Source organism: Astatotilapia calliptera, chromosome 4, assembly GCF_964374335.1.
Source record: "Astatotilapia calliptera chromosome 4, fAstCal68.1, whole genome shotgun sequence".
NCBI lineage: Eukaryota > Metazoa > Chordata > Actinopteri > Cichliformes > Cichlidae > Astatotilapia > Astatotilapia calliptera.
The window spans coordinates 20,328,135-20,343,604 of NC_137425.1; the positions used below are offsets into that span (position 1 = coordinate 20,328,135).

The following is a 15,470-nucleotide window of genomic DNA, read 5'->3' on the forward strand; positions in this document are numbered from 1 at the left end:
TGTCATGCTGACTAATGAAGCTGTTGCCTGGTGGTATTTCATGTTGGATGATAATCTGACTACTTTTCTGCATTCATAATTTCCTCAACCCTTTCACCATGTTACAAATGACTAGACATTCACTGTTGTACATTTATCCTGACCACCTCTATATTACTGAAAATGACTTGAACCAAAGTTTTCAAAAGTGAGTTCATCACTCCATAAGACCTGTTGCCACTGAGATATGCTGTGACAGGAAAAAAGTATGTTTCCCCTTCCCGATTTCGGTTTTTAAATCATGAGTTAACTTATTAATGGAAAAAAGTTATCCAAACCATGAGTTAATTGTGATTAACCACATTTTTCCTTTTTTTTTTCTTTTTTTTTTTTTTGAAAGCTGAGTTCAGTTTCACTCACCACACCCAGGACAGATTACTGCCAGACCTGTTGGATCAAGAAATCACTTAACCAGAACCTGTCTGACAAAGTAAGATACGCAAAAAAACAAAGAAAAAGCAGCACATGACACCATTATCCACAAATGGAGAAAATTTGAAACAGTGGTGAATGGTGAGTGCACTGACGACTCGTCCAGGTGTTCACATATAACCCAGAACAACATCTAGTTCATGATTCAACAATAAGAAAGAGTCCAGGCAAAAAAGCCTCCACAGGAGTTCAAAGAAGAATACCAAAAAGAACTCTAAGGCTCATTTCACATTTACCAAAAACCATGTTAATGATACCCAAGACTTCTGGGAAAATATTCTGTGGACTCAAGAAAGAAACCTGAACTTTTTAGAAGGTTTCAGTCCTGTTACATCTGCAAAAAACTAGAACAGCATTTCATAAAAAGAACATCATACCAACAGTCAAACATGGTGGTGGTAGTGTGACCGTCTGAGTCTGCTTTGCTGCTTCAGACCTTGACGACTTGCTGTAATTGATTGAACTATCTTTGTCGAATATTAAAATTTGTTTGATAAACTGAAATATGAAAGAGTGACAAATACTCAGAAAACTAAGAAACCAGGAAGGCGACAAATACTTTTTCATACAGCCCTGTATATCCAATTTGTTAAGCTTGTATTTGATGCTGATCAAATCCTTAATTTCAGTGAAGTTCTAGTTACATCCACAGGTCATTTAAATATTTTTGTTGAAATACCACCTAACAGTTGCAATTGTAAATTGCGGTAAGTGCCAGATCTAAAGAAAATCACAGATTTGCAAATGTGAGTTGTGGAGGCTGAATGACTAACAGACATCTGGCAAGTACAGATGTTACTTTAAAACAACAAAAAGATGCATTTCGGAGGCTGAATGGTCATAAAATGGCCATTTTAACATATCTTTGCTTCTGCTTTGCGTCTCCTAAGTGTTTTGTTATTATTTAGAAATACACATTTTCAACAAAAAAAGGGCAAAGTGAAGAGCAAGATCAGTGTTCAGCTCCTAAACTGAGCTGGATTTCACCTGCAGAAAGGCGAAAATATCAACTAAATAAGATTTATGCGTGGAAGTGTTTCTTTTGAAATCCATCGGGTTGAAAGCGAAGGGAGATTTTGAGTGACGCACGCGTGTACGGAGAACTAACACAGGTCTGGCATCACTGGAGTTAAATTTCAGATTGAGTGACAATGAGGAGAGACGCACAGAGGGATCACTCGTGAGTTTTTATTGATGAGGGTTGACTTCACTCAGTAGAGGCTGATAAAACGCACGTCACATTACGGCCATGCTGCAGCTGCGCGTTTTTAACAGACTTCTCCAACACTTTTATTGGAGGACTCAAGAATCCACAAAAGGTCTGTTACCTGGTTTTCCTTCTCAGCTGTGGGGTGGATACAGATCTACCGGGCGAAGAAACAAATCAAGTAAGTGACTCATTTTGTACCAGCTGCTAAGTAAAGCCATATGTTTTGCATAGTAGATAAGTATTAGTCCTTCAGATAGAACTTACGCGATTCGTTTGCTAAGAAGTGGCGATTTAAAGCAGTTGGATGCAAATTTTATGTTTTTAAGTGAATGTTCATGAATTGCGAATTAAAAATGTGCACAGTATCTTGAATACGCGATTTTTACACAGTGAAAATGACACTCAAACTGTCACTGTCGAAACCGATTTTAAAAGATTTCTGTTAGCACCGAGTCTAACAAACTTTAGTCTGTTAGACTCGGTCCAAGGCGCAGAGTCCAAGGCAAAGTTTATTTGACCCAAACTTAACGGGCACATTTGGGAAAACAAACTTGCTTGCCAAAAGCTCGGGTCATGAACTGGAACTAGGTTAGGGGTACAAAAGTTAAACGGTGCGCAATACCGACACACAAAACGCAAGTCCCATACAACACACCCAAACCTCTGTGCCAGAACCAGACTTCCATCCAGCCCGCTATGGTGTCGCTGTATTTCGCTGTCACAGCCGGTCTTAAAGATGCAAGGAGACTGCAGTTCTCGTGGATAGTCACGTGTGAATAATTGATAGCGTGCAGTCATTCATAAGGGGCTGTGTGCAGCTTCTATTCTGTGTGTTCTGTAGCTAAACAAAAGCCATACCTCTCATATGCAGTTTTGTTCAGTGAGGGTTGTTGGTCTGTTTTAGGGGTGCAAACTCGCATGCGCGCGTTAGTTTATTGTGTTGTGGGGACGTTGTGTCCCACACACACACAAATGCACGTCTGTGCGTGCGTGTGTGTTGATATGATAAATGTTGATATGATAAATACCACACATTTATAAACTGAGACACCTGCAGACTTTAGTTTGGTATTTTTTATAGTCTTCCCTGCAGTATGGTTAACAACCATTGCTCCTCTTTTGTGTCTGCTCACATCAGGTCTTCCAGATGTGAGGGAGAGGACTCTCATAGCCGTGAAACCAGATGGAGTTCAACGCCGTCTTGTCGGGCAAATAATTCACCGGTTTGAGCAGCGGGGATTCAAGCTGGTTGGCCTGAAGATGGTGCAGGTATAAGAGTTTGAAGTGTGTGTGTGTGTGTGTGTGTGATCTGCAAGTTTCTTGTTGAATCTGTCTCTGTTTGAAAGGTGTCTGAGGATCTCCTGTCTCAGCACTACCGTGAGCTGAGAGCTAAGCCCTTCTATCCTAGTCTGCAGCATTACATGACCTCAGGGCCTGTGGTGGTCATGGTGAGTGCTCCTCTGTCTGCCTCTTTCGAGGATACTCCTGGTTTTCTCCTTGTTACTTTTCTGCTTATTCTTGTTATAGTTCTTCAGTAGGTTTATCAGTCTTGCCAACACATGCTGCTTTACTTTTATTTAGGTATGGGAGGGGCCCAATGTAGTCCAGACATCACGTAAAATGGTAGGACACACTAACCCAACTGAAGCCCAGGCGGGCACAGTCAGAGGAGATTTCAGCGTCCATGTCAGCAGGTAACCTGACTTTATTTCATTTCATTATGTGTGCTGATATTTGTGACATAAAACTGATTTTTAACATTAAAGCCTATGAAGGTACAGTGGGGCAAAAAAGTATTTAGTCAGCCACCGATTGTGCAAGTTCCCCCACCTAAAATGATGACAGAGGTCAGTAATTTGCACCAGAGGTACACTTCAACTGTGAGAGACAGAATGTGAAAAAAAAATCCATGAATCCACATGGTAGGATTTGTAAAGAATTTATTGGTAAATCAGGGTGGAAAATAAGTATTTGGTCAATAACAAAAATACAACTCAATACTTTGTAACATAACCTTTGTTGGCAATAACAGAGGTCAAACGTTTACTATAGGTCTTTACCAGGTTTGCACACACAGTAGCTGGTATTTTGGCCCATTCCTCCATGCAGATCTTCTCGAGAGCAGTGATGTTTTGGGGCTGTCGCCGAGCAACACGGACTTTCAACTCCCGCCACAGATTTTCTATGGGGTTGAGGTCTGGAGACTGGCTAGGCCACTCCGGGACTTTCAAATGCTTCTTACGGAGCCACTCCTTTGTTGCCCGGGCGGTGTGTTTTGGATCATTGTCATGTTGGAAGACCCAGCCTCGTTTCATCTTCAAAGTTCTCACTGATGGAAGGAGGTTTTGGCTCAAAATCTCACGATACATGGCCCCATTCATTCTGTCCTTAACACGGATCAGTCGTCCTGTCCCCTTGGCAGAAAAACAGCCCCATAGCATGATGTTTCCACCCCCATGCTTCACAGTAGGTATGGTGTTCTTGGGATGCAACTCAGTATTCTTCTTCCTCCAAACACGACGAGTTGAGTTTATACCAAAAAGTTCTACTTTGGTTTCATCTGACCACATGACATTCTCCCAATCCTCTGCTGTATCATCCATGTGCTCTCTGGCAAACTTCAGACGGGCCTGGACATGCACTGGCTTCAGCAGCGGAACACGTCTGGCACTGCGGGATTTGATTCCCTGCCGTTGTAGTGTGTTACTGATGGTGACCTTTGTTACTTTGGTCCCAGCTCTCTGCAGGTCATTCACCAGGTCCCCCCGTGTGGTTCTGGGATCTTTGCTCACCGTTCTCATGATCATTTTGACCCCACGGGATGAGATCTTGCGTGGAGCCCCAGATCGAGGGAGATTATCAGTGGTCTTGTATGTCTTCCATTTTCTGATGATTGCTCCCACAGTTGATTTTTTCACACCAAGCTGCTTGCCTATTGTAGATTCCCTCTTCCCAGTCTGGTGCAGGTCTACAATACTTTTCCTGGTGTCCTTCGAAAGCTCTTTGGTCTTGGCCATGGCGGAGTTTGGAGTCTGACTGTTTGAGGCTGTGGACAGGTGTCTTTTATACAGATGATGAGTTCAAACAGGTGCCATTCATACAGGTAACGAGTGGGGGACAGAAAAGCTTCTTACAGAAGACGTTACAGGTCTGTGAGAGCCAGAGATTTTCCGTGTTTGAGGTGACCAAATACTTATTTTCCACCCTGATTTACCAATAAATTCTTTACAAATCCTACCATGTGAATTCATGAATTTTTTTTCACATTCTGTCTCTCACAGTTGAAGTGTACCTCTGGTGCAAATTACTGACCTCTGTCATCATTTTAAGTGGGGGAACTTGCACAATCGGTGGCTGACTAAATACTTTTTTGCCCCACTGTATGTGCTTTTATGACGTGGCAGTACAGTAACCATGTGTGTTGGTCACTTAAAGGAACGTTGTCCATGCCAGTGATTCACTGGAGGGTGCTCGACGGGAGATCCAGCTGTGGTTTCAGGGAAAGGATCTCCTGAACTGGGAATGCTGCAACCAGGGCAACATGATGGAGGACTGAAGATGCTTGACAGTTCAAGGCAGTGAGAATCAGTAATAACTACCTCTTCTCCTGCTGCCTAATGACAGTGCCACCACAGTTTCTCTCTCTAAGTAATTTACCTCATTAAGTGCACTAAGAATCAAAAGATTTTTGCTAAAGCAAATGTGAGATTTTAGAATACCAACTACGCATATGTACATATAATACAGTAGGCATCTTAGTCTTAGCATTGGATTATTATTGCTATACACCAACCAGCTACAGCCATGGAAAAATACTGACTGGGACTACTGGGCATGCACTTAAGGTACCCCAAAGGCTAAGCGGCTCCTGATCTAGACCCTCTGCTTGTCAGTTTCTGCTTCATTCATGAAGGTAACTATCTTTTCAAAGAAAGAAAAATGAACAACAACCAAAAAGTTAGAAAATCTCTGCAAATAGAGAGCAATGTTTAGGTGCAGAATGGCTGTAAAGTCTGCAAACAGCCATAATGAGATACAAAGTCCACACAAACAGATGTGAGTTTTGGATCACAAAGAAACACAAAACGATCACGGGCAAAAAATGTTTCTCTACCTTTTTTTTTTTTTTTTTTTTTTTTGATCTGCAAGTCTTTCAGTGTGCCTGCCTACTCCAGCAGAGTAATACATCTACCCACTTTGCAGAAATAATTCAGTAATGGTATGAAGAACATGACAGAAAGCTCGAAGTGTTGACTTGGCTTCCAAATTCCTCAGATTATGATCTGATTGAGTATCTGTGGGCCGTGCCAGAAAAACGAGTCTAACGCACAGAAATACAACCTTTTAGGCTAAGACTTGAAGGATCTGCTGCTAATGTCTTGGTGCTTGATACTACAGGGTCCAGTTAGAAGACTGATCAGAGCTGTTTTTGTATCATAATGGGTCTACAATATTAGACAGCTGGTCTTGATTTTTGTGACTGATGAGTGCATTGTTTCTGGTTAATAGTTATATGCATTTGGTCTAACAAAGAGTGTGTGTGTGTGTGTGTGTGTGTGTGTGTGTGTGTGTGTGTGTGTGTGTGTGCGCGCGCGTGTGTGTGTGCGCGTGTGCGTGCAACTTTATATGTGATTTGAAATTTTGTGATACATTTTTTTTTTTTAACTGAAAACATGAAATAATCTTTCTACCTCTCAAGAAATTAAACAAGAGTTTCCCCCATAATGTTAACTAACTGCTATCAGGTATCAGAGTTTTTATGTGAGTTTACATTTGTAGTATCGCTTTCTCGTGGTTATTTTTAATCATGTTTTAACTCTTTGCACTGCTTCAAAATTTCTTAAGTATTAAAGTGAGGAGTCTATATGCAATTGCCATCTTTTTATGTATAATTTATATATAACAACAAGCAAAATAATGAAATACAGTTCATATATATATATATATATATATATATATATATATATATATATATATATATATATATATATATATATATATATATATATATATATATGCTAGCCATCTTTATACACACACACACACACACACACACACACACACACACACACACACATATATATCTCAGTGTTGTAAATTATGGTATTTCAGGGTTATAAGCATTGAAAGACAGCATATATTTTAGGTTGGGGGGTTACTGTCATACAAATATGTTAGCTGTAAAAAAAAAAAAAAAAAAAATCATGCACTGCATGGAAGGAATACAATTAAGCCTGCATGAAGATTACAAACATGTCAAACTAAAAACCAGATGACAACAACAAATTGGTTCCCAGAGTATTTAAATAGAATTTCTTCTAAAATCTGTTGTTTTTGTTGATAAATTAGCAGACTCTGTGATTAAAATATGAGCATTACCTCTATATCAAATAAGCATTCATGTCACATCTGTATTAAAGGATATTTTAACTCTGTTACAATACATCACTCTTTCTTTGTGAGTTAATCTTTAACTCTTGGATCCATCGAAGCATCCAGTTCTAAAGTTTTTGTGCATTCTGGGGAGGACAGAAGATATAATTTGTTTTCACTTCTTAATGAAATTAAAGTTCTTGATCATATTTTTAAAAGAAAATCAGATTTAGACACATCACCAAAAACTATCTGTTTATGAAGTCTATTTACTAAAAGCAAGAAAAATCACAAAAGCTGCCCACCCACACCAAGTATAGGCAACATGTGACACAGAAACATGGACTATCTTGTGGATAGTTTGTTTTTTTTTACTAGTTAAATTTGCTCTGATTTACAATCTTCCTTTTTTTTTCTTTTTTTTTTTTAAATAGACAAGTTGACAAATGTTCTTACCCCAATTAAGTTTTGTTGACAAAATTTGTGAATAGGTATGTTCATTTGTAAATATTTAAATGTTGCAAATACTTCAAATAGATTGTGTTTGGCATTTACTTCCACTTAAATGAAACTATGACCACATTTTAAAAACTAATTTATACAGGAGTGCATTCAATTTGAAATTGCTCACGTTTTTGCCATTGTAAATCTTTAATCAGTTTGGGGCAGTGGCAATAATGTAAGTCTGTGCATAAGTCAAGGCTGAGCAAACAAATGACTCAACACTCACCCAAGCATATCTTTGCAAATACACACATACACACAAACTAGTACATCCAGATAAAAAAAAAAAATAGGGAACAAACCTTAAGCAGAGTCTTCTCTGCCATTATCTGGCTGTAAACATTTTCACCCTCTTCTGGTGCCACTGCAACAAACTCCTCCTTATTTAGGGAGAACAGCTGCGCTCCGTTTAAAATTCCCAGGCTCTCAACAGTGCTGAGCAGGAATGAATTACAAGATCAGCATTTTTGTGCTTTCACTGTGAAAAAGATCCTATTTTTAATATTCACCTTTTAATTTCTAAAGAAGAACTTGACTTTTAAGTCCAATTCATTACCCAGTAAAGCTATGATAAACAGTAAAGCTACAATACTTAAGCTATTTTAATCCTTATACAACTTCAGGGTTTTTGAAACCTACATCTGCAGTATTGCACACATTTATCTCCTGGCTAGCAGGAGTGCTAGTGCTAATGCGCAAAACCAATATAATATAAAAATTAAACAGCATGTTTAAACATGCTATTCCTTAGTGGAGCTTGAGTACTAACTCTAGCTAATATGAACAAATATGTTTGTGGAGTACTCACACTGCGCTGAAGCCTTTGGCAGTAAGCCAGGCTGCCACCTCAGAAGATGGAGAGTCATAGTTCAGAGGTGTAGAGTTATCAGCTGTCTGTTTAAATGAGCCTCTTCTCCGGGCTATCCTTTGTAGAAGCTCATCATTCATTATCAGAACTGTACAAAGAAGAAAAACAACTGCATTTATATACACCTGTACAGTTGTAGCTGGAGTTGCACTTATTGCTTAACATCAACAACTATGAGCCTTGCCTGTTTGATTTATGTGAAAGCAGGAATTCATGTCATATAATGCAATAAACATCATGATTTTGATTATGAAAAACACTTTAGTCAGCTGAAATAAAAATCTATACTAGACCTTTGCTGAATTACATTTTACACATATCAAACTAAAGTAAAAGTTATATTTATATGAACATATCGTTCCCCTTTACAAAGTGTTCTTTTTGTAATACCAAGCAACTTAAATTCCAAAGCAGAAATCTTATATTATAATAAAAAAAACATTTTAAATTTATATTAAAACCATTAAATACGTTTTAAGATTGAAAACTTTAAATAAGAACATATTCCAGTGATTTGCAAACTTCACAAATCTATATTTTAACTTGATTTTCAGCCTGTCCCTTAAGATTTCTCCAGATTCTCTGAATCTTTTGATGATACTATACCCTCTCATAGATGATTTATTTCATGTTTGTGACTGGTTGCCAGTTAGCCTTGCCTACAAAATGTTCCTCCAGCTATTTCTTTTTAGTACCGGTTACTTTTCCAGGCATTTCTTGTACCAACTTTTTTCTAGATGTGCTCCTGCCATCAAATTCAAATGTCATGAAATAGTAAAACGTGTCAATTTTCTTAGTTTTCATACAGTGGGGCAAAAAAGTATTTAGTCAGCCACCAATTGTGCAAGTTCCCCCACCTAAAATGATGACAGAGGTCAGTAATTTGCACCAGAGGTACACTTCAACTGTGAGAGACAGAATGTGAAAAAAAAATCCATGAATCCACATGGTAGGATTTGTAAAGAATTTATTCGTAAATCAGGGTGGAAAATAAGTATTTGGTCAATAACAAAAATACAACTCAATACTTTGTAACATAACCTTTGTTGGCAATAACAGAGGTCATACGTTTACTATAGGTCTTTACCAGGTTTGCACACACAGTAGCTGGTATTTTGGCCCATTCCTCCATGCAAATCTTCTCGAGAGCAGTGATGTTTTGGGGCTGTCGCCGAGCAACACGGACTTTCAACTCCCGCCACAGATTTTCTATGGGGTTGAGGTCTGGAGACTGGCTAGGCCACTCCAGGACTTTCAAATGCTTCTTACGGAGCCACTCCTTTGTTGCCCGGGCGGTGTGTTTTGGATCATTGTCATGTTGGAAGACCCAGCCTCGTTTCATCTTCAAAGTTCTCACTGATGGAAGGAGGTTTTGGCTCAAAATCTCACGATACATGGCCCCATTCATTCTGTCCTTAACACGGATCAGTCGTCCTGTCCCCTTGGCAGAAAAACAGCCCCATAGCATGATGTTTCCACCCCCATGCTTCACAGTAGGTATGGTGTTCTTGGGATGCAACTCAGTATTCTTCTTCCTCCAAACACGACGAGTTGAGTTTATACCAAAAAGTTCTACTTTGGTTTCATCTGACCACATGACATTCTCCCAATCCTCTGCTGTATCATCCATGTGCTCTCTGGCAAACTTCAGACGGGCCTGGACATGCGCTGGCTTCAGCAGCGGAACACGTCTGGCACTGCGGGATTTGATTCCCTGCCGTTGTAGTGTGTTACTGATGGTGACCTTTGTTACTTTGGTCCCAGCTCTCTGCAGGTCATTCACCAGGTCCCCCCGTGTGGTTCTGGGATCTTTGCTCACCGTTCTCATGATCATTTTGACCCCACGGGATGAGATCTTGCGTGGAGCCCCAGATCGAGGGAGATTATCAGTGGTCTTGTATGTCTTCCATTTTCTGATGATTGCTCCCACAGTTGATTTTTTCACACCAAGCTGCTTGCCTATTGTAGATTCACTCTTCCCAGTCTGGTGCAGGTCTACAATACTTTTCCTGGTGTCCTTCGAAAGCTCTTTGGTCTTGGCCATGGCGGAGTTTGGAGTCTGACTGTTTGAGGCTGTGGACAGGTGTCTTTTATACAGATGATGAGTTCAAACAGGTGCCATTCATACAGGTAACGAGTGGGGGACAGAAAAGCTTCTTACAGAAGACGTTACAGGTCTGTGAGAGCCAGGGATTTTCCATGTTTGAGGTGACCAAATACTTATTTTCTACCCTAATTTACGAATAAATTCTTTACAAATCCTACCATGTGAATTCATGGATTTTTTTTTTTCACATTCTGTCTCTCACAGTTGAAGTGTACCTCTGGTGCAAATTACTGACCTCTGTCATCATTTTAAGTGGGGGAACTTGCACAATCGGTGGCTGACTAAATACTTTTTTGCCCCACTGTATGTGTTTATGACGTTTCTGTCTGCCCATATTCATTTACCTCTGTCAGGTTCATCTCCCTGCATCCTTGTAGATGGTAAAACCATGCTTTGAGGTCGCACTGCTGGGGTTGCTGTAGTGGGACCCCCGCTTGATGGGGTGTATGAGAAGCGCTTTGAGTGAGGGACAGGACCTGCCTTTTGTTGTGGAAAAAAAAGCAGGAATGAACAAAAACTACATGACAACATTAGCCAAGAAATCACAGTATGTACAGTTTCTGAGGCAGTGGCACAAATAAAATTCTGTGTATTTGTGTAGCTGTGTGTCGTCTTATACCTGTGACTCCCTGTGCACCACTGAGCCATCTTTCTCCATCTTATTCAGAGCAGACACAGGCTCCAAAATGTTAAAAGGAACAAATCCTATCTCGCCATAGCTGTTCCGACACTTCCACCAGCGTTTTGATGAGTCAATCACCTACGGAAAGATGACTCTCATTAGCCAAGTTGTGTGACGTACTCCTGGATCTAAACTCTACTTTTGTATTCAGATCGCCACCCATATTTCAGGGTGTGTACCTCAAGTGTTTCTCCTTTTAGCACAGAGAGTTCACTGCTGTTTCTGGCGACAAAGTCGTAACTGCAGCGGTAATGGCTCTCACCATGCGCATGTCCATTTCCGTCTCTGAAAAACAGATAGTATTTAAAAGATATGCAAAACATAAAAAAAATAAACATGAAATTGGAGCCAGATATCAGTAATCTTAATCATGGTTTGCCACTAAAAGCATTTGACTGATTTGATTCTAGCCAGTAAGAATACAGCCTCCACAAAAACAATCACAACTGCTATGAAACCATAATAATGTCTTGCTCTATTTGTATGTATTTACACTTCTTCAGTGGCCTACCTGGGGCTCTGTGCTGCCTGTTGAGCTTCTTCCTGCTGACTTTGTTTCTGCTTGGTTTCATTGAAAGCATCTACTTTGTGCTGAAGCTCGATGGGATCTTCAAAAGGCTGGCCAGTAGAGTCATGAGTCTGAGGCTTCCACCCATCCAGAAAGACAGGTGTATACGGAGGAACAGTCACACCGAGGTGGGAGCTGGAGAAAGTGGAACGAGCCTGTCATTAAAACCGTGTTGTGCACAGTCTCTAGTAAAGCTGACACACACACACACACACACACACACACACACACACACACACACACACACACACACACACACACACACACCTGGGTGAGGTCCAGCTGGTCCCCAGTGAAGTCCACAGCTCATTTTCCTCTAAAGTCAGATGTTCCTGGAGCAGTTTAACGCCACCATTGGTCAAAGCAGGACTGATGATGGATGCAGCTAATGCTGGCCCCCCAGTGGTATTCACCATCTGTAAGAGAGAGGTCTCTACAGTAAAGATCAAAGAAAGAGGAAAAGAAGAAAAAGCACTAAATGAGGTCTCACCAGTCTGAGAGGCACAAAGATGTGGTGGAGCAGCTCTGGGGCATTGGGCTGTGAGATATATGACTTCAGGCGGTCCTGAAAAAAATCAATTTTGTTTTTTGTATTTATCAAAGAAATCTCTTTATGCTTAAATAGAACGTAGTCTAATCATACCAGCAGACTGAAGGAGTACTTGATTTTCTGAAAGATGTTCACAAAGTCTTCTTCTGGGGGAGGACTGGCTTTCATGGTCAACAAACCATCTGCACACAGAACAGCAAAATATATACACCATAGACATAAAACATAAGGTTGTTATAACCACAGCGTACAAGTATTGCTTTTACCGATACATTTACTAAATCTAGAATCAAGTTTAACATCATTCTACTCACATACAAGGTCTTGAGTAATCAGACCCCATCTTATCTTAAAGACCAAATATTAACATATCACCCCAATAGAGCACTTTGCTCCTCAGTTACTTGAGGTTCTTATGGTGTTTAAAAGTACAATGGGAAGCAGAGCCTTCACCCTGTCCTTGAGCCTGGTTCTGCTGGAGGTCTCTTCCTGTTAAAAGGGAGCTTTTCCTTCCCACTTTCACCAAAGTGCTTGCTCATTGGGAGGGGTGGGGGGGTCACTTGATTATTGTTTTTTTCTGTTTTCTCTGTATTATTGTGGGCTTCTTGGTCACTATGCAAATAAAATTGAACTGAACGGAGTATATCTGGAGCATGATACAGACTATCATGTGGATGCTAACACTTTAGTTTGGGGAAAATTCTGAAAAACAAAAGTAGAAATGAACAGAAATACTAGAAGCACAACATACCATGACCTTTGTTCTAGCTTGTCACAGCAAGTGCTCGTATAAGACAAAGTAATGACTAATAAGAGCCTTCCTTTAGTCCATCCCAGTGTTAATTTAGGAAACACCCAGATGAGTTTGCCAAGTTAGACAAAAAGAGAAATACTTAGTGACTCAGACTCAGACATTAATTGTGCCCAATATAAAACATAATAATATCATGCTATATGAAGAAACAGCAGTGCATAAACGTGTTCAGGTACTTGCATGCCTTGTGTCTTAGACATTCTCACGATGTGCAGGAATTTTCTGCGTTACCCGAATGTTTGGTTTTTTTTCATCCTGCCTGTTGAGTTTCAGTGTGTAAAATATTGAGTCAATGTCAATCGCTCCTTCCTCCACATGTCTGAAGCTCACTTTCATCTGCTAACCTGCATTTTAAATTTCAACCTTATCCAAAACATATCTGGCTCTTCGGTATCACTCGAAGAGACAGGTTTCCTTGTTTCCAATATAAGTCATTTATTTTGGTCAGAAATTGTCGAGGTCCTCACCTTCTTGGGTCTTTTTATCCTTCTTGGTCTTCCTCTCGTTTTTCTTTTTCCTTTGGTTGAGGACAGTCTGGGCTTCTGCCGCCTGTTGTAAGCGCGACATGAATCGCTCCACATCGTCAAAGCAGTGGTTCATAATCTCCTGAGGAATGATTCACACACGAGGCTCTCATCATATCGCTTGTTTTTGATTTTAAAGAACACTACACCACATCGGTTTACTGTTTCTAAAGTTTAGATAATAAATCTGGGGTTATTGTTCATATGTGTGTGATTTTCTGATTGTGTTGATAATTTCCAAGTCTTGTTTGTACCCACTCATATATACAAAAAAAGAGGCGTATGAGTACGTACCACTTCTCTGTCTGCATTCAGTGGAGGGATCTGATTCGACTCCCCACTGGTACCATTCTCTGAGCAGAAATAGAACAAGGCCATTAATTCAAAGTTTACAAAAAGCATATGCAAAAGATGGAAACACATGTTTTTGCCAACACCACATTCTTGGAGAGGAGTGTACCTTTGCCAGACTTGTTAGGAACCCCATCAGAAAGCTCCTGCTGTCCTTTAAGGACCATAACTCGGACACCTGAAGGCTTTCTAGGGAGCACCGATGGAAGTGATGTTGACATCTGTTTCACGTGGACATAAACAGAATTCAATGTAATATACACAGAATGGGGAATGATGTTTTGGTAGCACAGCAATGACATTTACCCTTTTTTTATGTCTCCTTTCTTGTCCCACTTGAATTGTTATATTTGATCTCTCGTCCTTAGCGTTTTTAAACGTTCACATGTAGATAACTAGTCTTCAATGATATAAAAGATTCTCATTAACTTTGCCTGCCTGACATCTTGGCGTCATATTAATTATACCCATTACATCAAAAAGAAAAGATGATTAAGAGCACAACAATGGCACATACCACAGGCTGATTGTAAGAATGCCGAGTATTCAGCATTGTGCATACTGGCATGTTCACATGCAGGTAAGTGACAGGTACACTACAGGAAAAGATACCAGATGGTATGCAGATGATGCAACAATCAAAGCGCGACAGAGAAACTCCACCACAGCTCAGTTTTTCTTAAAAGGCTGTCCTTTACAGGTCATACAGTAGCTTTCTATCCTGACATCTCATCTTTCTGCCTTTCTCCTTCAGCAGTTCATGCAATTAACAGCAAGCAAATACACGCACTGACGTTTTGAGCACCTGTTTGTACACCGCCCCAAATGTACTCCTCTGAGAAACATTACTGACACAAGATAGCCGTCCTAGATCTAACAGGTGTATCTGTCTCTCTCAGTTCCTACCTCTGTTTTTCCCCCTCTCTTTCTCTTTCTCACCCTCTCTCTCTCACACACACACATACACTTTACACAAGCTAATTCTTTAAACCGACATACATCAACGTACCTTTTGGTGTGTCTCGCGTGTTTGAATCCGGGGTAAAGACACCACTCCTCCTGCTCAAGTGACTGTAGTGAGTTTGGCTGTTTTGCGAGAGGATGTCTTTCCTCCTTGGGATGTGCCAAAACAAGAAAAACAAGTCTGGCGTCCTTTCGTAGTCACACTGCATTGTTTTATTCCCTCCTATAACACACAGATACAGAGGTTGGCTCTCTCCCTCCCTCCCTGAGATTCTTTCTCTGCATCTTGGTGAACTTCTCCTTCCTTATCACAGGTATTTCAACCAACAACTGCCTGTGGCTTATGCCCAGAGCCTAACGCGATCCGCACTGCATTCTTTCTCACCAATGTAGCACAGTCTTACTCAAGCACACCACCTCCACTCATTCAGAGAAATTAAGTTTCATTTGAGCCGAGGCCAAAGCCACCATAAAAGCTGTTGGTA

At 40.4% G+C, this 15,470-nt stretch overlaps 2 protein-coding genes across 3 annotated transcripts; one reads left to right on the forward strand and one right to left on the reverse strand.

Annotated features, from left to right (window-relative positions):
- Nucleotides 1-1,558: 1,558 nt before the first annotated feature.
- nme4 (NME/NM23 nucleoside diphosphate kinase 4) lies at nt 1,559-6,412 on the forward strand. Its single transcript, XM_026165325.2, has 5 exons — nt 1,559-1,859; nt 2,820-2,950; nt 3,028-3,129; nt 3,263-3,375; nt 5,117-6,412. Exons 1-5 carry the CDS (start codon nt 1,721-1,723, stop codon nt 5,235-5,237), a joined length of 606 nt encoding a protein of 201 aa, XP_026021110.1. The 5' UTR covers nt 1,559-1,720; the 3' UTR covers nt 5,238-6,412.
- A 360-nt stretch (nt 6,413-6,772) lies between these two features.
- On the reverse strand, nt 6,773-15,172 carry eps8l1a (EPS8 signaling adaptor L1a). Of its 2 annotated transcripts, none has more exons than XM_026165327.2 (14): nt 15,032-15,172; nt 14,132-14,243; nt 13,966-14,024; nt 13,615-13,753; nt 12,427-12,515; nt 12,274-12,348; nt 12,051-12,199; nt 11,727-11,918; nt 11,395-11,500; nt 11,153-11,293; nt 10,878-11,013; nt 8,367-8,514; nt 7,861-7,993; nt 6,773-7,200 (listed from the first exon to the last, which is right to left on the reverse strand). In XM_026165327.2, exons 2-14 carry the CDS (start codon nt 14,241-14,243, stop codon nt 7,183-7,185), a joined length of 1,497 nt encoding a protein of 498 aa, XP_026021112.2. In that variant the 5' UTR covers nt 15,032-15,172; the 3' UTR covers nt 6,773-7,182. The 2 variants fall into 2 exon arrangements, with proteins under 2 accessions (XP_026021112.2, XP_080156505.1); XM_080300379.1 differs by lacking the exon at nt 15,032-15,172 and adding an exon at nt 14,540-14,605.
- Between the last annotated feature and the right edge of the window lie 298 nt (nt 15,173-15,470).